The sequence below is a fragment of the Apis laboriosa genome, unplaced genomic scaffold, assembly GCF_014066325.1.
Source record: "Apis laboriosa isolate Shangri-la unplaced genomic scaffold, ASM1406632v1 scaffold64_cov150, whole genome shotgun sequence".
In the NCBI taxonomy this organism is placed as follows: Eukaryota; Metazoa; Arthropoda; class Insecta; order Hymenoptera; family Apidae; genus Apis; species Apis laboriosa.
This window is the reverse complement of record NW_025224011.1, coordinates 593,250-620,056: the sequence shown is the minus strand read 5'-3', so window position 1 is coordinate 620,056 and position 26,807 is coordinate 593,250. Positions and strand designations below refer to the sequence as shown.

At 24.4% G+C, this 26,807-nt stretch overlaps 5 protein-coding genes across 5 annotated transcripts; 2 read left to right on the top strand and 3 right to left on the bottom strand.

The window, feature by feature from the left end:
• Nucleotides 1–991: 991 nt before the first annotated feature.
• Nucleotides 992–6,314, bottom strand: LOC122718503 (protein phtf). Its single transcript, XM_043943592.1, has 16 exons — nt 6,289–6,314; nt 6,068–6,207; nt 5,729–5,940; nt 5,420–5,606; nt 5,189–5,325; nt 5,012–5,114; nt 4,719–4,931; nt 4,322–4,386; nt 3,535–3,701; nt 2,943–3,079; nt 2,526–2,835; nt 2,146–2,374; nt 1,941–2,036; nt 1,723–1,866; nt 1,527–1,622; nt 992–1,457 (listed from the first exon to the last, which is right to left on the bottom strand). The coding sequence occupies exons 1-16, from the start codon at nt 6,312–6,314 to the stop codon at nt 1,308–1,310; spliced, it is 2,412 nt and encodes an 803-aa protein (XP_043799527.1). The 3' UTR covers nt 992–1,307.
• A 989-nt stretch (nt 6,315–7,303) lies between these two features.
• LOC122718528 (ER degradation-enhancing alpha-mannosidase-like protein 2) lies at nt 7,304–9,560 on the top strand. Its single transcript, XM_043943633.1, has one exon. It carries the CDS (start codon nt 7,494–7,496, stop codon nt 9,558–9,560), a length of 2,067 nt encoding a protein of 688 aa, XP_043799568.1. The 5' UTR covers nt 7,304–7,493.
• Nucleotides 9,561–14,462: 4,902 nt separating this feature from the next.
• Nucleotides 14,463–19,095, bottom strand: LOC122718509 (vesicular inhibitory amino acid transporter). The gene is made up of 4 exons (XM_043943597.1): nt 18,733–19,095; nt 17,832–18,135; nt 17,483–17,612; nt 14,463–17,393 (listed from the first exon to the last, which is right to left on the bottom strand). Exons 2-4 carry the CDS (start codon nt 18,116–18,118, stop codon nt 16,209–16,211), a joined length of 1,602 nt encoding a protein of 533 aa, XP_043799532.1. The 5' UTR covers nt 18,119–18,135; nt 18,733–19,095; the 3' UTR covers nt 14,463–16,208.
• A 992-nt stretch (nt 19,096–20,087) lies between these two features.
• On the bottom strand, nt 20,088–24,442 carry LOC122718481 (ubiquitin carboxyl-terminal hydrolase 20-like). Its single transcript, XM_043943551.1, has 4 exons — nt 23,780–24,442; nt 21,903–23,657; nt 21,531–21,802; nt 20,088–21,439 (listed from the first exon to the last, which is right to left on the bottom strand). The coding sequence occupies exons 1-4, from the start codon at nt 24,196–24,198 to the stop codon at nt 21,138–21,140; spliced, it is 2,748 nt and encodes a 915-aa protein (XP_043799486.1). The 5' UTR covers nt 24,199–24,442; the 3' UTR covers nt 20,088–21,137.
• Nucleotides 24,443–24,794: 352 nt separating this feature from the next.
• Nucleotides 24,795–26,670, top strand: LOC122718532 (eukaryotic translation initiation factor 2 subunit 1). Its single transcript, XM_043943635.1, has 6 exons — nt 24,795–24,872; nt 25,087–25,332; nt 25,446–25,677; nt 25,757–25,989; nt 26,097–26,212; nt 26,294–26,670. Exons 2-6 carry the CDS (start codon nt 25,095–25,097, stop codon nt 26,477–26,479), a joined length of 1,005 nt encoding a protein of 334 aa, XP_043799570.1. The 5' UTR covers nt 24,795–24,872; nt 25,087–25,094; the 3' UTR covers nt 26,480–26,670.
• Nucleotides 26,671–26,807: the final 137 nt, after the last annotated feature.

The window sequence follows — 26,807 nt, the reverse complement described above, 5'->3', positions numbered from 1 at the left end:
AAATTGTATTAAATTGTAATAATTAATTTCACAGGATACTAAACATCTTTTTATATATTTTTTGCATTGCATTGTATTTTTCAAATCTTTAATTTTCAAATATTTTTCTTTAGTATAAGATCAGAAAATATTTTCATAAATTTTCGTAAACATGAATAAAAAACTAGTTAATTTTAATAAAAAATTAATTGAAATTTCATAAATTTCATTTTTTATAATATAATTAATTCAATTTTAGTTTGAAAAATTATTCGCAAATTTCTGATTATTAACATTCCAGAGTATTAAAAATTACTGTGTATTAAAAATTATTGTTCTGAATAATATAAGTAATGTATGAGCATAAAATAAATATATAATTCAAAAATTGAATTTAAATAAACTAAAATTTAAATTTCTCACATATATAATTAATTTTATTACATTTTTAAAATTATTTATAAATAATTACAGATCTTATAATTTTTCTTTTATTTAATATACATGAATACACTTAAAATCATTCTATGAAGAAAAGATATACAATTACATACATTTTTTTACAGGTACTATTTTTTTAATATTTATTTTTCAATCTTTTAAGCACATCAAAAACAAAAATCACTATTATTGCATGTAATTTTATTTTTTTAAAAACCAGACATAAAAATATTTAATTCAATCAGCCATATAATTTATATTTAAGTAGTAATATTCATAATTTTTCAAAAGTATATGTGTGTTTATATGTGGCTGTAAATTCTTTCATTTTATATATAGCACTTAAAATGTTTGTAGAAATATTTACAGTTCATATGATATTTAAATATCCTATATATACAAAGCATCAATAAATATTTAATATCTACATTGTTCATTAAATATTATTGACAAAATAATTATATTTAAATTTTGTTATTAGCATTATAAATTTTTATATGCATAAAATAAAAATTATTTTAAGATAAACAAATATTTACTGTGGATCTAATATTTAGTGATCTATTATAATATAATTTATCTAGAATAATTATGAGCAAAACTTCCTATTATTTTTTACTATAATACATGAAAATATTATAATAATTTAATTTGCTAAATAGAACATAAAATTTCTATTAATTGTATGAAATAACAATGATATGTAATATATATATTCAATTCATAAATTGAGAAATTAAAAAATGAAACTATATCTTTTGAACATTTGTTCAAAATACAACTATAGAATAGCTTAATATTTAATAACAAAATTGTTATTTTTGTTAATTATTTAATATTGTGAGGTAGTTATATGGAAATGAATATTTAATATAATATCCCTCTTTTTATTTGATTTTTATCTTGTGTAACTTAAGCTTAAATCCAAGCAATTCTGAAAGCACTCCTGAAAGAGCAGATAATAATACTACTTTTGTAATTGTATATAAATAAGGATTAGCTGATAAACCAGATATTTTAAATGGACATTCAAGTTCCTGAAAATATATACCGATTATTTAATTCATTCATTTTATAAATTCAATAATAAATTTTTATTATATTACCTTTATCAAATCTGCTGCTAATTTGAGTACATTATTTGCTACCATAAGTTCTTCTTTTTTATGTGGTTTTTGTTCTATTTGCAAATATAAATTAATCTAAAAAAAAATCAAACAATATTTTGATTAAAAATAAAAAATATAAATTATACTTAAATCTCTATATGACATAAAACAAAATTCATTTTATTAAAATTACCTGTTCAGTAATCAAAACAGAAAGATTTCTATATTTTTTATTAATTTTTGTACCCAATGTCATGAAACGTAATATAAATATTCCAAGAGAAAAACTCCAAAACAGTGCTTCAACGTTATATCGGGAATGCAAACTTTCAAGATCCTGTAATTCATAAATATTAATATTATATTTATATAATGGTTTCATTTCAATATTTTTTATTCTTTTTTTTTTACCTTAATTAGTTCCAAGCTTACAAATGATAATAACAATAAGGTAACAATAAATACTGCTGATATTATTACATCTACAGAACGTTGCGGTCCTCTTCTCTATAATATGTAGTACATTTAAAATTAATTATTATTTATAAAAAATGTGGACTTCAATATTAAAGATATATTAAAAATATAAAAATAAAATCCTTTTTTTTTATTTTACCTTTAAATAAGACCTAACGCTTAACCATAATTTTATATTGCGTACTTTATTTAATCGAAAATGCGGTAAATCAGATTTTCTGGCTCGTCTTGATGATGTCAAATGTGAAAATAATTTTGCATATAAGAGTCTTTGTTTGTAAGTACGTTCTGCAACTGCTAATAAAAAAAATAATAAAGAGGATAATATAAGTCTTTCAAAGGCTGATATAAGTACTACAGTACGTTCCCTGAAATTAATGATAATAATTATTTTTTTTCCATAAATATTTATTTTAATATTTTTTTTAATAATAATATATTTTATTATATATAAAATAATTTTTGTTATGTTTGATTTATTGATTATACATTAATTTATATAAATATATGTATATTTACCAAAGAGTTGTTCCAAATGCCAAATCTATAACTTTAGATAAAATATCGCTATATGTTTCCAAATTGACATAAGTTAAGTCATTTGGTATTAAGGAACTAGTTACATTGCTACTACTGTCCATCCCAACATGATCGCTCAATCGTTTGATAGATGGTATTAAAGATAATACCACACTAAGCATTAGGCCTCCATAAAAGTAATTCATACTTTCAGGCATTGATTCTACTCTAGCAATAATAGCCGAACTGATGTCCAGCACCGATAGTTCAGCCTTTTTTATATCACGTCGTGTCCATATAGTACATGAGACTAAAATATATAGAATTCTTTTTTATTAAATAATAGATTACATTTATTGTTAATTAATTTTAAATTTTTAAATTTTATATCTATATTATTATAATTTAATATGTTACCACGATCATATGAAGCACAGTTAGAGCTAAGCATCATTGAAGGTGGTAATTCAAATTCCCAAGAAAAAGGATGTTCAACAAATTCTCCATAATTTTTATTAGTTTCACTATGTAGATCGGATTCTTCAAGTTCTGAACTATAAAAAATTTCAATTTTAAAACGAATTTTATTATTAAATTATATTAATTGATATAATAACATAATGTATATATTTTTATATAAATATCAACAAAAATTAATACTCATTATCTCATTTGTTTTGATTTTTTTTTTATTAAATAATAATCTTTTTTTTATTAAAACAAATTATTAAGCTATTTTGTACAATTTTATAATATAATATTTTATAAAATTTAAATAATAAATTTAGTAATTTTAATTATAATTATAAATAAACAATTAAATTCTTGAATAAAAATATATATAATGACTATTTTATATTAATAGAAATATATTTTTATTTATTATATATAGAATTTTTTCATTAAATATAATTTCAATTAATTAATCAATTAACAAGATTAATTATATAAAATTTAATAATATATATATAATTAATTTCATATATTTCAACAATATTTAAGTATTCACCTGTAACTACATTCATCACTATTTGTAGTCACTCCCATCCATTCTGTTGCAGATGTTGTAGCTTCAGTTAAATGATTTGTAACTGTTTCTTCACATTCTCCTTCTTCTTCACTTTCACATTGCTGGCGTCCTTCTCTTGATCCTATTCCCAGACATTGATCTTTATCCTTTAAATAATAACTCAACAAATTTTAATATATTTGTATTTTATTACAAAAATAAAATAGATTTATAAAATGTATTCATTTAATATAATGAAATATATTAAGAAAAAATTAAGATGAACTAATATTCTAAAATATTTTGTAATATACTTAAATTATAATAAAAAATCAAATATTATTTTCATTGAATACCCAACTTTAAAAATTGTAAACATAATTTATAAAAATATTATATATATATATTATTAAAAAATAATTAATATATTAGAAAAAAATTAAAAAAGATATACATTAATTATTAAAATTATAAAATTATTTGTATATTTATTAATATATTTTTATGTATATAATAAAAAAATATAAATTTTTAATATAAATTAAATATAAATATAAAATTAAGTAAAAATATAAAATAGTTGTAAATTAATTTTAATTAGTACTATAAATTGTAATTAACATCATAAAAAAATTGAACGAATTTTTTTTTCAATATTATATTATTTAAAAAATCAAATTTACATTATTTGTAAATTAATAATATCAATAATAAAAAAAATAAATTATGTTATTATATTTATATTTATATTATATATTATATATTAAGTTAGAAATTAAATATTTACCATCTTATTAGAAGTTTCTGGTTCGCTATTTGAAGAATTGTCTCGTGCTTTTAACAATTCAGATGCTGCGTGGAAAGTGGAAGACAATCATTTTAGCTAATAGGCCATTTTACCTTTCCAACAAAGATTAAAGCGTGTTAGCAGTTCAAAACATATAATAAATATCTAATGAGTAAAGTAAATAAAAAGAAAATAAATTGTTACAAAAAAAAATCTAATGAATAAATACATATATATTTACAATATAAAAAAACATTATTTTAAATAATTATATAACATTTTGCATTAATATATTATAAATAATATATTTTAAATAATTATATAGCATTTGCATTAATATTATATATAATAAAATAATTATAAAAAATATTTAAATCAAATTTGTTGCAAATCAAACCTGAAAATTTTGATTGCAAAACTTGACTTGTAGAATCTTCTAACCAAAGAATGCGTTCTTCGTTATTTTTAAGTAAATCCCTTTTCTGTTTAAGTTTCTCTACTGTTGCTTGTGTAGTACTTTTATCATTATCACTAGATACATTTCCATTTAAACTTTCAAATCCATCATCATCTTGATGTACATGTTTCATACTTTGATCTGGAACTTCATCTATGAAAAAAAATATACTGTACATTTAAACAAAAATATATGATTAATAGCAAAACAGAAAGTTTTAGTACTGTATTAACTTGATTGTGTATGACTAGTTGAAGCCTCATTCATGGATAAAGAATTGTTTACAGTCACATTTATTGGGTCATTATCACAAAATGCTTGAACAGTCACAAATTCCTATAAAAATAAATTATTATATATAAATTTTTTAAATTTACTTTTATATGTTTTAAATAATGAATTATAATTACCTGTGATCGATTGACAGTCAAAGAATTTTCAATTACAACTTTTTTAGCAAATCGTACAGATGTTAATACTTCATCACTTACTGTACTAGCTTTTTCAGATGCTGTATCTTGAGATGATTTAGAATCTTCATGCAAACCTATAAAGTACATAATAAATAAAAATTGTAATAAATATAAATTCACAGATTTATTATAATAATTATATAATTTTATAATATAATAAAAACTTACGCAAGTTTTGTCTTGTTCTTGATTTACCCATTCGACATCTAGTATGTCGTAAACGTCTTACTATTTTTTGTTTATTTTGTCCATCACCTATCATTGGTCCTGAATGAGTTGATACAATATGAGAATGAACAATGCATAAGGTCAACATCATAATAAGAGGTATTAATACTTCTGATGTTGATATAATCTATAAATATATATATATATAAATATATATATATATAATCAACATATATATATATACATACATATACAGAAATATATATATATATATGTATAACTAATACTTAATAATTAAATAATTCGTACATCACTTTCATTGTCCTTCATCATTTGACAAAAATATATACACATATTGATTAACTGCAAACTATATAATAATAAAAATAAAGTAAAAATTTTTAAACTAGTCTGTTGTATCCACCATTTCCTATATAAAGGAAGAAATAATAAACGCTGAAGTGCTAAACAAGCCACTGTTGACAATCCATGTTTTGGTTTAGCTTTTGGGAAAGAAGAACCTGTATATATTAATATTATTTAAGATTAAATAATTATAAAATAGAATATTAATTATAAGAATAATTATATCATAAAGTAATTTAATATAATGAAATCTTAATTATAATTTTTTATTTAATTTATTACCTCGTACAAGATCTACATCAATAAGTTCTGTTTTTAATTTTGCAGTTCTCATTGGTACATGTGTAAATCCTCCAAGAATATGTTGTTCCACAGTTTTTTCCCATTGTTGCTTGTCATAGGTACCAATTTTTTTTTGATACCTAAAATATTAGAATTGTACAATATATAAACAATTACATAGTTTTGATTGAAATTTGATAAATAGAATAAAAATATCTTACCAATAAACGAGCTCATTCAGTTTCATTTTTGTTGATCGCTATCGTAGTTGTACAGAATGACTGTTAATTTTTAATCTTAACCAATAATTGACAATATTTGTGCAAACGGAAGATGATTTTCCGTATACTTTTATTAGTAAATTTAAAAAAAATATTGCTCCCATAATATATAATAATTGTTATTTATTACAAAAAATGTTTTTAATTTAGATATTTCAACAAATGATAAACATAAAATACGAACATTTACAATACATTTAATAATTTTACGCCATTGCCTAGAAACAAAATGTTCAGAAGGTTCCTAGCAATAATTGTGCCAATCAAATAAAATTGATTTTAATCTATGAATGATTATGATTATTGTAAAATACTTTTATTTGAAATAATTTCTATGTGTATGGTATTTTTTATAGTAAATGTATTTGCTATTAAAATTGATTCATGAATAGTAACAGCAATACTATGTTACAACATTGCGAAATACAATGTTACTACCAATCCAGAATAATATGCAAAAAACAATAATTTCATTGGTTGTTAATTTAAATAATCTTTATTTTCATTAAAATAATTTTGATTTTTTTTTAACTATTAAATATTCAAATTCGTGATTTATATTATATTTTTTAAAAATTAAAAAGAATTAAAACAGGAAAATTAAATATCAATATTTTCAAATTATTAATTTAATATATCTATTTTGTATTACCACAATTTTTCTTAATAATTTTAGCGAAAACTTATATTGCTATAAAAATGTAATAAAAACTAAATTGTATATAAAAAATTCGAATACTTTACTAAATACTTAATTTAATTCATTTTGATGTATTATATTTAAAAAAATCATAGAATGAAAATTTTATTAAAAATAAAATTTATGAATTATATATATTTAAATATTTTAATATGTATAAAATAGTAAATATTTGTGTTTATTTTTTCCTCTCTTTCATTTTATAAATAAGAATTAAATTATATATTTTTAATGGAATTAAAAACATATGATTCAATATTATAAAGTGAGCATGTTCCAAATAATGTCAAAGTACAATAGATAGAAATAAATCGTATATTATACCGGAATAATTGCCGGTTTGTAAGAATTTTTAATGTCATTATCAAGTAATGTCACATTATTATTTTATTTTACATAAATTTACACTATAATTAATAAAATCTGAAATGATTAAATAATCAAAATGTTTCTTTTTGATATGTGGTTATATTTTGGCCTTTTATTTTGGGTAAATGGACTACGCGAATACGAAAAGAAAGATTTAATTACTCTAAGAGAAGAAGTACGATCTATGTTTGATCATGCTTATTCAAGTTATTTGACATATGCTTATCCTTACGATGAATTGCGATCATTAAGTTGCGATGGATTCGATACATGGGGTAGTTTTTCATTAACACTTATCGATGCTTTGGATACTCTTGCCGTAATGGGCAATTTTTCTGAATTTCGACGTGTAGCAGAAATTATAAGTGCAAGAGCAAATTTTGAAGCTAATATTAATGTATCTGTATTTGAAACTAATATAAGAGTAGTTGGAGGATTACTTAGTGCTCATCTCTTGTCACATAAAGCAGGCATTCACTTGGAACCAGGATGGCCTTGTAATGGTCCATTATTACGTCTTGCTGAAGACATGGCAAAACGTTTAATTGCAGCTTTTGACACTCCAACAGGTATGCCATATGGTACTGTTAATTTGAAATATGGAGTACCTGAAGGTGAAACAAGTATTACTTGTACTGCTGGAATAGGTACATTTTTATTAGAATTTGGAACATTGTCCAGATTAACAGGAGATCCACTATATGAAGAAGTAGCTATGAATGCTATTAAAGCATTACATTATTATAAATCAAATATTGGATTAGTAGGTAACCATGTAGATGTATTAACAGGTCATTGGACAGCTCAAGATTCTGGAATTGGTGCAGGAGTTGATTCTTACTTTGAATATTTAGCAAAAGGTACATTATTATTTCAAGAACCACTATTAGGAACAATATTTCATGAGCACAAAGCGGCTATTGAAAAATATATTCGCAGAGAAGATTGGCATTTATGGGTTTCTATGACAAAAGGTCAAGTAACTTTACCAGTATTTCAATCTTTGGATGCATATTGGCCTGGAGTATTAAGTTTATTTGGTGAAATTGGAGATGCTATGAAATCATTACATAATTATCATCGTGTTTGGAAACAATTTGGATTCACACCAGAATTTTATAATATACCACAAGCTGAAGCAGGTACTAATAGAGAAGGATATCCATTAAGACCAGAACTCATAGAATCAGTTATGTATTTATATAGAGCAACTGGAGATCCTTATTTAATACAAGTAGGAGTAGATATATTAAGAAGTTTGCAACATAGTGCTAAAACTACATGTGGCTATGCAACTATTAATGATGTTAGAGATCATCGAAAAGCTGATAGAATGGAATCTTTTTTTTTGGCAGAGACAACAAAATATCTTTATCTTCTTTTTGATCCTGATAATTTTATTCATAATTCTGGTCAAAAAGGAGAAATTATTGAAACACAATGGGGTCAATGTATTATTGATGCAGGAGGATATATTTTTAATACTGAAGCACATCCTATTGATCCTGGAGCACTATATTGTTGTCATAGAAGCCAGAATTTATTTTCAGATCAGAAAGCAACATTATGGAAATTTATTCCTGTAAATGATCAAAAAGAAAAAGATAATACAGAACATAATATATTCCATTTAAAAAATATTAAAAATGAAAATAATGAAGAATCAATTGAAATTGTAAAACTATCTGAAATGAGGCATACTTTTACAAATGATATAGAAAATAACATTGATGAAAAATCAATCAATCCTTTATCAGCTATAAATGGTAAAGTAGATGAAACTATAAGAATAGAAGAAGATAAAATAAACATAAATAATCCAGAAGAAGAGTCTTTAAAAGTACAAGTTGCTGCACCTCCCTCAGGAATTTATAAAGTTGATGATAGTGAAAATATTGATACTTATGAAACTTATAGTACTTCTGATGAACATTATTCTACCCCTGCTATGATAAACAATAATGAATCATTTATTAAACAAAATAATATAAAATTAAGATTTGAACCTCAATTATTACTTGAAAATATTAGAAAAAAAAATTTATATCCAACAAATAATACTGCAAAATTAAATTATCATCTTTTGTCTTGTCAATCTCAGTCATTCCTACAGCGAATATCGATTATAGGAGAATTTTTTTAATATTATTTTAAATATTAAAAAAATATATAAAAAATATATAAAAATTATATATGTATATATATACATAAATTCTAATATAATTATAAATATAAATTAATGTATAATTCCTATATCTTTTTTTTGTTTATTTTAAGAATAATTTTTATATTTTAATAGTAATTGTCATTAATAATTAATAATTAATAATAATAATATAATAATTATATATATAATTACTCACAAAATTGAATATATATTTATATTGCTAATAATGCTATAAATAATATAAAAATAAATACATAATAAACATATATTCGAAAGTAAAATAACAATATATATATTACACACAATATATATATTTTATTTATATATTTTACAAATAATTCATAAGAAAGTTTTTAAATAAAATGAATCATTTATTTATATTTACATAACAAAAAATGTAAAAATATTATTATTTTTGTGATATAAAATTGAATATATACGTAAAAAGTTAGCTAAAAACTTAATTTTACAAAAAATTATATTATAATATTTATAAAATCGTTTTATTATATATATCAATTTATTGCTAAAATATTTTTTTTTCTTTCTTTATCATAATCTTTAATTTTTAATAATTAATAATTTCTGAGAGAAAAAAATGAATATTTGTATACAAAATTATTTATATTTATATGCAAAAATAAAATTATATTTTGTGAAATTAAAAGTAGCATTGCAACATAATATAATTCGCAATCTTATATAAATTATTATTTATATAGATTATTGCTTATATTAAAGGGTTGCCGTATGAAGATACATTACATTAAAAATGGCTATAGAAAAGAATTTTTGCAGAGAATATGTAACATCACATTTATATTTATATATACTTATATTTATATATACATATTTCCTATACTTAAATTAAGTATTTAGATTAGATATTTTTTAAAGAAAATTTGTTAAGAATTATTAATAATTTGAAGTAAAAAGTAAATATATTTTTCATGTTAACTAATTTATTTTTATAATTTAATATTTTAAAATTTGTTTCTTTTTTTATTTTATATTAACTTTTATTAATTTTCTTTTTAAAAATGCAATAAATTGTTACACTTAATTGAACAAAATTGAATTAATTCTTTATATTTGCATTATCGTATAAATATTTGAATATATTGATGTAATTAGCTTTAAAAAATTATATCTTTATTATATTTTATAAATATTTAAAGAAATTAATTAATGTTATTGATATATAAAACAAATAAGATATATTATTTATATAAAAATTTGTATTTGTAACAAAATAGATAAAGATTTTTTAAATATCTTATTGTTTCTTATATGTCTTGTTGAATAATAACAATATTTAACATTCAGTTAATTTTTTTTTTAATGATTTTACATTATATTTAAAGTTATAATCTTGTATATTCTAATATACGATTCAGAAATTTTATTTTTGCAAAATTTTATTAATTTTCATTAAATTAACTATTTTATTTACACTAAAACAGAAAATTTACATTACATCAAATACATCTTAATAATCTATTATACATACAAAAAAAAGAAATTGCGTTGTATTATGTATAAAACATAATTAGAAAAGAGTAATAAATATAATAAATATGCATTGAAATAATTTTTGATTTTTTATTAACATTTTATTAACATTTTTTATTAACATTTATTAACATTTCTTATGATCCTGTAATTATATAATTATCTATTTTTATTTTATATTAAAAATCAATTTTTAAATTATTAATATTTATTTATATTATTTAATTATTTAATTAAAGTTTTATTTTATAATAGAATAAATTCGTATTTTATAAAAAATATATATAAACGAAAATTTAACTTTTTAATGTATTGCTGGTTGTTTGATCCAAAATCCCCAAGTAGCAAATTGTTCCCCATCTTGTTCTCTGTCTGCACTTCGAAATACTTTTATTTTTACACGCGGAACTTCATCTAAAAATAAAGAAATTAAAATATAAAATATATAAAAATATATAAAATTGAATTAATATTTAAATGATAAAACTTAAACGAAATTGAAATGAAATTTAAATTTAACATATCAAATTGCTATTATAATAAATAATTACTATTATAATAATAAAATTTAAAAATTATAAAATTATAAAATAAATATATAAAATAAATTATTTTACTTTATTTTATATTTTAATTTTATACTTATCGTAATGTACGCATAACAATATTGAAAATAAATGTAAAGAAAATAATAAAATTAATAAAATTTCGTGTGACAAAATATGTTAGATAATTTTAATTAATTTATAAATAATTATGTGAAGATATATGTGATGAATATATGTATTTTCAATCTTACCAATTTCCATAGCGTCATTTTGTATAAATGTTTCTTTTGTACTATTTTTTGCATTTACAAAAATAATTAATGTAAGAAAATAAAATAAGCTAACAATTTTCTGAAAGAATAAAAACATTTTTGTTTAAAATAGAAAAAATATTATTAATCTATATTATACTCTAATATAATATTATTTAACTTACCAATAGTTTCATAATGATAAATATAAATTTAATGATATTTCCCGATGGAAACGAACTCTTTATATAGCCATAAAGAGCATTTAGAGCATAACCGAACCAGATATTTATGGTTTTCAGATACTTTTTGTTGCAGAGAAAGTTACTTTTTCTTTTTTTTACAAATAAGAGTGAAAATATTAAAATAAATAGAAATTATATATTAAAATATAGATTATAAATTTTATTAATTAAAATAACAAAAAACGATTAAATTTATTTTTATTTTCAAATTTTTATTTTAGTTTTCCATTTTTTATTTTAGTTTTGCTTGAAAAGTTGAAAATAAAAAAAAGAAAGAAAAGGCATTAAAATAATTTTCAAATTATTTTTAACAAACTACAAACTTTAATTCGTTTAATTTGTCAATAATATTTCTATGAATAGAAATTATTTTATCAAAAAATTAATTATATTATTTTTTCTATTATATTGATCAAATATGATTTGATTTAAATACTATATATTTTTAAAAAAAATTATTATTTCTTTCTTATTTTGAACATTATATAGAGAAATCTTAAATATTTGATGAAAGCAAATAGCGCATGTGTAAAATTTTGATAATATATTTTCATTTTTTTTATACATATATTTATACATGTATATATTTATTTTATCTATATATACATATATAAATTATATATTATATACATATAGGTGTACAATTTATACATATATATATATATATGTATATCCAAGGAAGCCCATTTTACATCGTTTTATAATATCTATATATTTTTATTGAACTACAACATTAATGAGATTGTTTTTGATATCGCGAAAAATATTTATGTTTTCGAGTAAGTCCTTTAAAAGCGCGAATAAATATAACAATCCTTGCATACAAATATTAATTAAATATCATCAATTTTTAAATCATAAAATAATTTATAAACTAATATGAATATTTACACATTGCTAAATATCTATAATTAAAAGCAAAATTGATAAATAATCATATTTGACATATTCAATTATTACAGAAATTCTATATATTTTCATTCGATATTTTACATATATATATTTTTTAATAAAAAAATGGTATATAAATTAAACTTCTAATTATTTCATATTAAACATATTATTTTTTTTATTTCTGACATCTTTCTGATTATTTTATTGATTTTATATGTATATATGTATATTTTTAATTTTTTTACTAACAAAAACATTTTCTTCTAATCAATTTAAGAAAAAGACTTAAAAAAAATATCACTTTTAATAGTTATTATGATCAGAACATTTTGTAAAAAAAAAAAAAAATAAATAAAAAAATAAAAATAAAATACACCGAAATATCTGATTAATAAATTTATATTGTCAAAAAGAAGCTTTTATTTCAACTTAAAAACGGACATTTTTTTATACGTTACAATCAAATATTTTTTTCACATCGTATTAAATAGTTTTTAAGATCAAGTAAAATTTAAAGAATATTTTTATATTTAAATTTAAAGAATATTAATGTATCTAAAATTATAGATAACATTATATTATAAATGTTTTATAAAATAAACATTCTATATTATTTAAAATCAATAACATGTACTTTTATGTACATATAGATGGTGATTAATATTCAGTGATTAGAAAATATTAATTGAATTGTTATAACATGAATATTTTTTTAAATTCAATTATGACATTTTTATACGCCATATTTAATTTTATTTAATGTTTATTTCTTTCTTTTTTTGGTCAGCAATTATAATGAAAACTGTATTATACATTTGATTTAAATAAGAAATTGACATTATATATATATATATATATATATATATATGATATCAATTTTATTTTTCTTTTTTCTCTCTCTTTTTTTTTTTTGAAATATTTTCTTTTAAATAAAAGGCAATATTATGTTTTTAATTTACTTTGAATATATAATGATGTTTAAAGAAGAAAATAATTCCTCGAGAAAAAGAAAAAGATACTAAAATAATTTGCGTATGGTTTTTAAATACTTATATATTAAATTTGATCATAGCCTTAATAATTAACACTTAACTTCTATAATTCTTCAATATAACGTTTAATATCATTGACAAAAATTTCCTTCGATCAATAGATCGTATTATATTAATTTATCATTATCATCTTGGAAGACATCATTGGAAGACTCGTTTCATAAATATTATCGTTTCATCATTTAAATAATATACTTTTGTAACTGCGAGATCCTCTTTTTTTCTTATTTTCGATATTTATTTAAAAAAAAAATTACGATCGAAAAAAAATCATTGAAATGAAAAAAATATAAATAGAATTCTATTAAATAATGTTAATATTATTTTAACTATATATTAAAGCTAATCTCGTTATAATAATATTCATATATGTTTTGTTCCTTCTAATTTTTCATTTCGTTTTACCTATACTTTGCTTATAAAACATTTAAATAATATTAGACCGATATTCAATTCTTGATATTAATACCATACTTTCAACTTTTACTCACATATATCGCTAAAGCTTAAATCGAAAAACGTGATATCTTTTTAAATCGTAAAAATTAATATAACAATTGTTGCTGCTCGATACTTCTTGTAAATTGTATTCATCAGAATCATTTGACTTTTTCTCTTGTTTTTCTCTTCACATACATAATATGTAATGCTAAGCGAAAAAAAAATTTCTAATGGACATGGATATGTTTAAGATTTAAAGAAACAATTGAAACAGCAACAATTGTATATATTCATATCTACGCAAAAACTTAAAATTCTTAATACATGTATAATATTTAAATCAATTCAACTTGAGAGCATCTCGCAGCTTCCTCCGAATTACTAGTTCATCTACATTCATATTGCTCAAACTAACGTGAACTATGCAGACCTATAAAGGCCTTTGGAAGACGTTGGATTATACAACTAATTGTACTCGTTCGTACATAACTTGATTACATATGTATTTGCATTCGCTTGGATGACGAGGAGACGTTAGTAGAGAGTATATTATGTGCTATAACTTGTTAAACGCGTTGGCAGCTAAAATCCTCAAGTTTTAACCATAATACGAAACGTTGTCATCTTCTCTTCTTTTTCGCTCAATGAAATCGACTAAACTGTACCACTAAATTGTATATTTAACAATGAAAACGCCTCCTCGATCGCAGCGTGATTAATCAACGTGTAGATAGAAATTACAAGACCCGCAATCATGATTATAAAATCCCGAAATCTGCATAACAGTAGTTAACTTGTACGTACAATATATACGCTTTTGTAAACGTATTATGGAAGACATCGATCACTTACAACCAGCAATAATATGTATTGTCATGTTTACTGCGTACTGAATAGTAGTCTATATGTTGCCTAGAAAGCCCCTGAATCTCGACGATTTTTCTTAATGAAGAAAGGAAGATGTAGAAACCAGAGAGAAGGATGTAGAAGAACACACGTCCAAGCCGAACTGTATACGCGAATAGATCTTTTTTTTTTTTTTTCTTTTTTTTCATTTTTCTTCTACTAAATTTTCTCATCTTAAATAGATCATTTGCTAGATATGTGTAAGTTCTGGTTGAATATAAATATACAATCTCAAAACATCTCTTTTGTATAGCTTTCGATCGAACGAATTTTTATATCTACTTGATCGAGCGAAATGAGATATATTTTTCTTTTTCCTTTTTTTTTTTTTTTTTTTTTTTTTTTTATATAGAATTTCCCTAAGCGTTGATACGCAATTATATTATATATTTTTTTTTTTTCTTCCTTATATACGATTAACGTTAAAAACATTCGAAACCAGCAAAAATATAGACGTCGTCGCGTTGATTGAATTATATTTTCAAGGGAATTTTTATTAGCGGATTGTACACTGCAACCCCTATAAGTGATACGTACGAAGATTTCGTACGTGTGTGTATTATTCAATTACATGCGTGATACATGTAATAAGATAATGATTGAATATTAATGAAATCACCGTTTCAACGTAACGCTAAGAATCAATTGACGCAAGCTATAATTCGATGGTTTCCTTAAGCATTAATGTATCTACACGTGTAATATCATTCTTCTGTTTCCGTAAAAGAGGCGAGTGAAGATGGAATAATGATGAATAACGTTCACGAGCGCTCGTTCAAAACGGTAAACCTATTTCAAAGGCATTGATCAAGGCGGAGCCTGAATCGTATACACCGATCACGCCGAAAAGAACTCCGAGAAAAATCACGAAGCAATCGTAGGCGACCGCGCTCCATTCCATGGAATTTCTCTTCAGTTTCAAATGAAAGTAACAGGGCCATATAAACGACAACATGGTACCGGTGAAAGAGCCTATGAAACCCATAAGGATACTGAAATGCGGTATAAATATTGCCATAAGAATGGTGAAAACGATCACGCCAATTCTCCACGCCAGACCCCAAACTTTCAATTCACGGTCCACGGTCCATATCGTTGGAAAATAGGTTTTCGGTTTACCTCTGAAGAATGCCCGCTCGAGGAGCTCGCAGGCCGCGTAATAAGGTAATGGATACGATAGCATGGCCTTGATGACCAAGCAGAAATTCACCAGACCTTTGAAACCGGCCGAGTGTAAATTATTCGTGATCACTTGCTGCGTATCGTTTTGGAAAGTTAGAAAACAGATCCAACCGAAGAGCGATTTAAACGCGGCGGCCGCGATGTGACTCCAATTCAACATCCAATCGAACTTCGAACGATCGATCAGATTGCCCTCCAGCGTGGGTAGAAATATTTGCGAGGTATAACTGAACACGATCACGCCAAGAGAGATCGGGAAATTCTCCAGATCGATCGTCCATTTCACTTTGGACCAACCCCAATCACCGATCTCTAAGAGGCAATAACCGACGATGATGGCGTTTATGAACAAATGAGACATCGTGCACCAAAAGCTGAGCACCGAGACGTGTTGCAGAGACTTGAGGAAACCGAGGGGCAGTAAAAATATTCCAGTTAGCATCATCCAACTTCTAGTATCGATTGCGCCTTCCGGGAAAGTTCCTATCATGAGATCACCGCAGACGACCACGTATAGGATGCAAGTCATTAGCAGTTCGATGATCTGCGCGATATTCACCGCTCTGGCACCCCAAGTAGGTCCGAAACATTCTTTGGCGATTGCCACATACGAGTCTCGTACGCGTACGCGTTGTCCAGTTGTCGTGTCAAGTTCGTACAAACATTCGACGAGTATCTTGCCAGTGTAACAACAGATATGCGCAATACCGATCATTGCGGCGATAGCCCAATAACCGCCTCGTAATACAGCGAATGGCAATGACACGATAAACATACCCTGAAAGAAGAATAGATGAAGATTTCTTTTCGATTTTCCTCTGTCCTGTATGACTTAAAGAATTGAATGAATCGCGAAATAAAAAATACCTGTATAGCATTTGTAACATTCCACGCAGCCTGCCATTCATTGATTTTTACTCCTGAACCAAATTCGCCGCCACCTTCATCATATTCGCTAAATTCACCGCTACTTACACTTCCCGTTCTAACTTTGTCCCTGTAATATCAAATTGCATATATCTCGAAATAAAATGTAATATTTATAATATTGTTGCTTAATTAAAAAAATTGATGATGTTCAATATATATATATATATATATATATTTTTTTTTTGAAGAAAGAAAATTTTGGAAAAACAAAAAAAGAATAGAGTTAAGAGATTTCTTTTTATCTATTGTAATATTATCATTTTATTTTACACACTCGTTTATTTACCCGTTTCTTTGATAGCTGAAGGAATCCTCAGCGATGGCTACGTTATTCTGGTCCCGATACGCTTGATCTCCATTCATAGTCATCATTTCCGTATTATCATGGCCTTCGTCGAACGATTTGAACTGTGCATGTCCACTTTGTCCCGGTGCTTGTTTTTGATCTGGACCACTGCCACGGATAAGCTCCATACAGGGGCTGTTCTCTGGCCATTTAGCTTTCAATGTTTCCCAGGCAACGTTAAATGTTGCTCCCAAAGTTGGTATGTAGAATCCGCGAAAATGAGCCATTGTTTAACTCGTTACTTCTGAAAGAAAATTAATTTTACAATCTTCGTTAAAATATGCATATGGAATCTAATATAATTACAAGTTAGCATTTAAATTCAGCCAATTATTCAATATTCGTTACAGAATAATTCACATTTCTCTGGCATATACAAAATGATGAAATGCCAATATAGAAATGTAATTTAAGAGGAACATATTCGATTAACTTTTAATTTGAAAAGTTTATAATAAGATATTTTTATAACAAAATTTTTCACACCTTATTTTAAACACTTTGATTTCGAAATTTTTTTTCAATTAATTCTTTCGTTTTAGAAAAATATTATTAAAAAAATATTAGATGTATTAAATTGTATACAAGTCATTTTGATTGAATAAGAAGAATGTACATATAACTTAACACGATTCCATTTGACTTTAAACTCAACCAAGATATTCTTCGTACGCATATAATCAAATTTAAACGTGTACTCCATAAATTTTTTAATAATTAATTTAATCGTTCTCCATGCATTTCCAAACTTTTCAATATTAATATAACTCTGATATGTTCCTCTGTTTTTCCCATGCTATTGAAATATCGGTCAAAATGTCAATTTCTTGCTTTCACTTACCGTAACGAAATTTTAGGCAGACGTAATTTCCTTCACCTCGAGTTTCTTTTAATTTTTATCTCCCCGATTTTTTTGCAGGTGGAGCGAAAGGCTTAAACTAAAAGAAAGGATTCAGCATTCAGCAGCGGCGGCGATCCGAAGAACGGAAATAGTTGAAAAATAAAGGGTACGAAACCGTCTAACTACGTGGGCTACGACACCGCATGGTCGTCTACGGTCTACCGCGATCCTCGAGTCCCTAATCGCGAGCCCTTAATCGCGACATAGACTACGGGATTGGCGTGTCAGGGGTTGGAACATCAGAAGAATATGGCCAGCATCCCTCGAACGCGCAAGTCTCGATCGATGTGGTCCATGAGGCATCTCTCGACATATCAGTACTGTAGTTTAAAGTTAGATCTCCCCACGTGAAATGAAAGGAAAAACCGAGATTCCAGAGAGCGGTAATTGTCAGTTGTCCACTGATTGGAGACTTCTGATGGGGAATTTGTCATATGTATTATATCTATTAATTTGAGTCAATTGTATATTTCTTAAGACATCTAAGGGATTTCTTGTTGATATTAAAAAAAATATCGAAATTTGAAAAAAAGAATTCATTGTTGGTATCATGGAAGTACATTTGATAAGACGAGACTGATATCAAAACTTGCAAAAAGTTGCAATTCGGGCGAGCGTTTTTTAAATAGCAAATCTTCTTATAGAAATTGATAATACATATATTTTAGAATTTGATAATTTTGAAGGGAGATAATTTTGAAAATAAATTAATAAATTAATAAAATTAATAAATATTATTAATAAATATAAATTAAATTAATTTTTTGTTTTTAGATATTTGAATTTGAAAATATATTTTTTATATTAATTAGTCGTAAAATATAAAAATATGAATATAGAATAGAATAAATAATGATTTTTCAAATAATACGAGATAGAAGAATTATTAATCTTTTCTATGATAAAAATAAATGATCGTATAAGTGAATATAAAATACGTGTACTTCTTCATTTCTTTTTAAAATATATAAATAATTAATATTTGATATTTATTGTTTAAAATTCAGATAAGAATATTTTAAAAAATAAATAAAGTATATTATTTAATATCGATGAACAGGAAATAAAGTATTCAATAAAGATTGTATAATCATAATAGATTTAATTCATAATTCTAAAATAATAGGTAATGAATTTATATAAAATATTTGCATTTATAAATGAGAAAAGTTACTCAATAAAATTGATTATATACAATGATCTATGTTTTTAAAAGAATACTTGTTCATAGTTTTGAAAAATAATATTATCTACTAAGATATAATATTAAAGGTATTAATGAAAACCATAAGCAATAGTTTTTAATAAATAAAGAAATCAACTTGTTTATTATTTTATCTTAGGTATGTTACTTTTCACAGTGATAATTAATAATTCATATTAACTTTACAATCATTTGTGTCCCTGCGTTTTGTAATTCAAATTATAATAACATTCAAACAAGCGTTTCACGCATACAATATGAATACTTCATTATAATATATTGTATACAAATTAAACGCTAATTATTGGATTTAATAATTCTGATAACAATATAAGGCCGTGAGATCACAACAAAAAATGCTTTTAACTTCTACTTAGATGTACATATCAATAAATTTATAACTTAATTGTTGTAGAAGTCTTACTAATTTCCTATGATAAGAAGCTTGATTGTATTATTATCTGTAAAATTGTGTTGCAATCCAGATGCACTTGACATATTTTATTCTCATTAACTAAAAATTTCTGCTAAATTAAGTCTGTGATTTATTTTTCAGTCTTCCACTTATATTTATATAATGTATGCATTTTTTTTTTTTTTAATGAATACATATAAATCAGAAAATATGTAAATTTGGACATTTCATATGCAGGAATGACACATAGATATTATAGTAAATATACAAAGAGGAAAAGTGTTAAATTTAACACCAAAGTCGGAGGACTAATAATGTCATCAGCTTAGGCTAAGAATACAGCTAAATATTTGTCTTTAAATAATACAGTCGTAGATACCAAATTTTGTACTAACTAATTGCCCACCAAATACACTTAACACCCATAAATTTACATTAAATTGCACATAGTGATAAACAAAAAACACACAAGCAAATGCCATGAGATATATAGACATTTCTTAAAATTTTTATATAATGTTCCACAATTTTCAAATATTGTACAAATAGTACTGTGCAAATAGTTTTATCAAAGAAGTTACTTTTGTTTTATAAATCTAACTATAATCTGTAACATAACTAGGATATGACAATTAAAAATTAATTCTTTTATATAAGGATATCAATTATAACTTTAGGGTCCATGTGGAAGCTTTCATTTGTATATATAATAATAGAATATTGAATTTACTCACTGACATCTCTCTGTGTTTGATGTGAATCACTATCTGAAGTTAAACTTTCAATAGCACTATCTGGTTGTGAAATTGTTTCAGAACTCCTAGTCATACAGAGTTTATTGGATTTAGCTTCTATACGATTAGATTTAAAATTCTGATCTAAATTTGAATTTGAAGTGGAATGTAATGATACATTAGACTGAGCAGAGACAGGTCTTTGACATGAATGCAACATTAATTCTGGTCCTCCACCATATGTAGTTAAAAAAAATTGCCAGAGTTCTTCTGGTATTTGTCCATAATCTGAACCTATACATAATTATTATGTTAATATATTTATTATAAATATGTTATATATAAATTTATTGCAAATTTGAATATATTTTAATTTAAAACTTACCAACTTTAAGAATATTTTGACCATTTTTATTTATTATAATAGAATTGTTGTCAATTGGTCCAGGTGGCTGAGTCTCTTTACCACGAACGAAACTTTGCCATTGACGTAACCAAGCCATAGCCAATCCATATATAGCAGTAGGATTATCAGTATTATGATTTAATTGTTGAAATATTTCCATTTCATATTGTCTCCTTTTCTGTAATGATTCATATTTCTCTTCACAAACTGGACATTCATATAAATGTGTACATGCAGGACCTCCTCCAAATCTGAAATAATATTTTAATTAATGAACTTAAATTCCGATTAAGAAAATAATTTTTAAAAATTTAAAAAATGTATAAAATATATAATTTATATAGCACTTACGTATTATATAAATATTCCCAAACTGCTTGTGGAATAGGCATACTAAGTTTATCTACAAATTGTGCTCTAACAGGATTAACACCACCATGTGGACAAAGAAAATCAGAATTATCTATAGGTCCTGGTTCCGAAAATGTATTAAAACGATTTATCCATTGTCGTGATACAAAAAAATTCAAATCAGATAATTCTCTAGATGAAATTTCCATCAATTCCATAGTTTTATCACGCAGCTGCAACATTTCTGGTGACCACTTTTTATAAAATAACACATAAGCCTCACAATGTTTTACAGTTTCTGATGAGACTTCTGTGACACATTGATCATCAAATTCAAACCATTTATTAACAATAGGATTTAATGCATAACAAGTATAATGACCACCACCAGCTGTTCCATGATGACAAATGACTGATATTAAATCATACATTGTTACTTTGGATACACATTCCTTATGTAGATATGGTCGCATATCTAAGCCTTCTAATGGAAATGAAACATAATTTGCTATTTTTGAGCTAAACATTAATTCATGACGAAATCTTTTTAAATGGACACATAATATTTCAGGTAGCTCTAAAACTTTTGAAAATTTAATTCCATTACGCAGCTTATTACACTTCTCACAACTGTACATATTATCTCCTTTAAGTTCATCTGCACTAAAAAATGCAGAAAGACAATCATGAAGACTAACAACTGGTCCCCAGAACCAAGAACGCATCCATTGCAAAAACCATGATAGCCAACCAGATTGATTAGTCACATACACAACATCAGAACATGGCCCTGCTTTCTGTGGTGTTAAAGGTCCTTGATGTAACATATCAATATGATCTCTACTTGGAATGGGTAATGACAAATCTTGAAAAGTTTCTACTCTTGTTGAAATTCTATCACAAGTTAGACATTGTACGCTACTTAAAAGTTTTCCATCAAATATATCACTAATGATACTTCGTGTTTTCATTTGTTTTTTAGTTCTGTATTTCACAGGTGAATTTTGTGTTGATCTTTGTGGCTGAGAAAATGGTTGATCTACAGTTGATTTTTTGATGCTTCTATTTGTAAATTTACTTCTTAATTTTTCTGTCTGAGATACCCGAGAATATCTTCTTTTTGTACCACGTTCACCTTCATCACTAAGAGAACTTTGTTCACTTACTCCAGAATCACAAGTTTCATATTCAGCATCTGATTGGCTAGAACCATTTCCATCAATTTCAGTTTCATCTTCATCTGAAGATTGTTCTCCTAATCCCTTCAATCTCAATACATTGTCACGATCATCTTCTATATGTTCTTTTAATTCTTCATGTAATTGATCCATAAAACATCTTAAAAATTCTTGAGTATCATGTTGGTGATATCCTCTAAACATTGGATGAACTGTTCGAATACCAGATAATATTCCATGTGGTACAACATATCCTCTTGTTTTTCTATTCCACATATCTCGAATAAGGTTTAAATAGCTTAAACTTAAACCAGGCTTTCTATCTTTGGACATATAGCTAACCATATGACCACAATCCAAAAAGAATTGAGTCAAAGGAGGTACATTTGATAAAGCTTGAAGTGCTGCATTCATATAACATGTATTGCCAATGTTTTGAAGACCAACAAGACCTCTTGGTTTTCCAGAAAAATCTTTACTCTCATCTGAATCTGTACTATCTGGTGAATCACCAGATTTTTCATTAAATAATCTATCTTTTTCATAATTTACTCTATTTATAAGCTCTCCATAGAACCTATTTATAGAAACAAGAAAATGTTTATTTCCTAAAAACTTGTATATCAAAAATTTATAATATTTATATTTTTAAAAATATATATAAAAAACATTTATGAAAAAAATAATTATAATACTTACTTATCCAATATAAGTCGATTAAGGTCATCAGTTTTACAATCTATATTAATAGGTGCATCACCAGAAAACTTATTATTTTGTGCTTTTATATCCACTTGAGTAGGTGATATTGATGGTGATGGTACATGCCTAGTTATAACTTCTCTTTTACAAGAGTAACACCATATACGATTTGTAGAAAGATTCATATGAGCACAGTGATTAGGAAATTTTTGGTTGTGTACAGTACTATGATCCAAATGTGTTTCTGGACATCCGACCCAACGACAATCAGGAAACAAACATAACCATAAATTAGGCCCATCCGTATCACATTCACTACATTTTTTAAATCTTTCCTTTTGAGACACAACGATCTCAATAAAAGCAAGATCACCACGATTGGCGATATGAGGACAATTCCTCGAAATTAAAGGCATTTGGATTTTGATATTTGTCCTGTCGATTATTATTGATCGTAGGACGCGAAATCGCGCGTACACTTTAGTTTTTCACATTCGTCTAAATTTGGTTTACACGCGACTCGAATAAAATTATAATCATTTTCTAACCTGATTGGGACATGTCGTTCTTGGTAATCGAACATTATCCACGAAAACGATTGTCATTGGAGATAGTTGTATCCAGAAAATTAGCTATTATAATCGAATAGCCAATATAAGAGAAAGAATATAGGTTGGTGTACATGTCGATAATCGAATTGAAACTTAAAATAAATTTATACATTACTTTTCTTTTGTAAATTATATTAAAATTAAATTAAAAAAATATAATTCACATGAATTCTTATTTTAAATATATATTTATACCAAAAGTTGATAATTTATATATAGTAATATTAATTATATAATATTTATTTAAAGATATTCGTTGCGATAGATGTCGCATTGTTAGGTAAAGTATTATCAGTGAATAAAACGAATAAACCTCAAGTTGATCACCGCTGTAAATTTCTTTTAATAACCTGATTGAAAATTGAAAGAGAAGTGCACATGGATTATTAAAATACATCAATAAGTTTTTTATACTCTAATTGTATTTTAATAATATAAATAAATTATTCATCAATATTTGTGCAAATATATTCATTTTGGTAATTATAAAAAATATATTATTATACAATATTTTCAATTCTTAAAATTAACCTATATGATAAACTATTGTTTTCTATTTATCAAAATACTTGACAGAAGTAAATGTTTTCCTATTTATTTATTATTTACTTATTGATTAAAAAAATTATGAAATAAAACAAATCATTTTATATAAATATATAGAATAAAAAAAAAAGAAATTTTATTTTATAGCAATAAAAATGGTATTATCGTGCCGATTTTATAAAGAAAAATACCCAGAAGTGGAAGATGTAGTTATGGTAAATGTACGTAGCATAGCTGAAATGGGAGCATATGTACATTTATTAGAATATAATAATATAGAGGGTATGATCCTTCTTTCTGAATTATCCAGAAGACGTATTAGGTCTATTAATAAACTTATTAGAGTAGGAAAAACAGAACCAGTTGTTGTTATCAGAGTTGACAAAGAAAAAGGTAAAATATATAAAAATTTTATGAATTAAAAGTTTTTTAAATTATATATATTATATTTATTATTATATATATGTATCATTTTATTTAAAATTTTGTTAAATGGTTTAATGTAGGTTACATTGATCTTAGTAAACGACGTGTATCAGCTGAAGATGTAGAAAAATGCACAGAAAGATATGCAAAAGCAAAAGCTGTTAATTCAATTTTAAGACATGTTGCAGAATTATTACATTATGATAGTGATGATCAATTGGAGGAATTATATCAAAAAACTGCATGGCATTTTGAAGAAAAGTATAAAAAACAAAAAGCTTCTGCATATGATTTCTTTAAGCAATCAGTTCTGTACGTATAAAACAAAAACTACGAAAGGAAATATGCAATTTGCAATGTTTTAATAATTTTTAAAACATTATTACTTTAGGGATCCATCTATTTTAGCAGAATGTGGTCTCGATGATCATACAAAGGAAGTATTATTAAATAATATTAAACGAAAATTAACTTCTCAAGCAGTTAAAATTAGAGCAGATGTAGAAGTAGCTTGTTATGGTTATGAAGGAATTGATGCAGTTAAAGCTGCTTTAAAAGCTGGTTTAGCTCTTTCTACTGATGAACTTCCAATTAAAATTAATTTAATTGCACCACCATTATATGGTACATTTTTATTTTTTTTAGTTTTTCAAGATGTTCATTTTGAGATTGAAAAAAATAGTTAAAAATCATTTTATTTTTTTTATGACAACATCTACATTTTTTTTTAGTTATGACAACATCTACACCAGAAAAACAAGATGGATTAAAAGCATTAAATGATGCTATTGATGCTATCCAAAATAAAATAACATCATTGGGAGGTGTATTTAATGTACAAATGGCTGTATGTTAAATAATATTTATTATTATATATTCATGTTATGCAAATATTTATTTTATTACAACGATTTTTAATAATTTGTAGCCAAAAGTTGTTACTGCTACTGATGAAGCTGAATTAGCAAGACAAATGGAACGGGCTGAACTTGAAAATGCTGAAGTTGCTGGTGATGATGATGAAGAAGAAGTGGAAGGTATGGATGGATTTAGTGGTGGTGAAGGTGTAGAAGAAGATAAAAAACCTGGAAATGAGTCTCAAGAAGAAGAATAAATATAGAATAAATTACCATGTTTCATTTTCTGACAGTTCTTGAATCACAATCATACTTTTATAAGTGTGCTACTGCCTTACTGGACATTATGCAAAATATTTCAAATAGATATATAAAAATCAATGTATTATAATTTATATATAATTTTCTATTAACTTCATGAAATAAACAAATTAATAATATGTAAATTGTTATTAATAGAAAAATTATTGTATAATTAAGAATATATTTTTAATATTCTATTTAAGAACTTTAAATTTTAATTTTTTATATGTTAATGTTATATGTTAATTGTAATATATTATGTATTTTGTGATTTTATTAGAA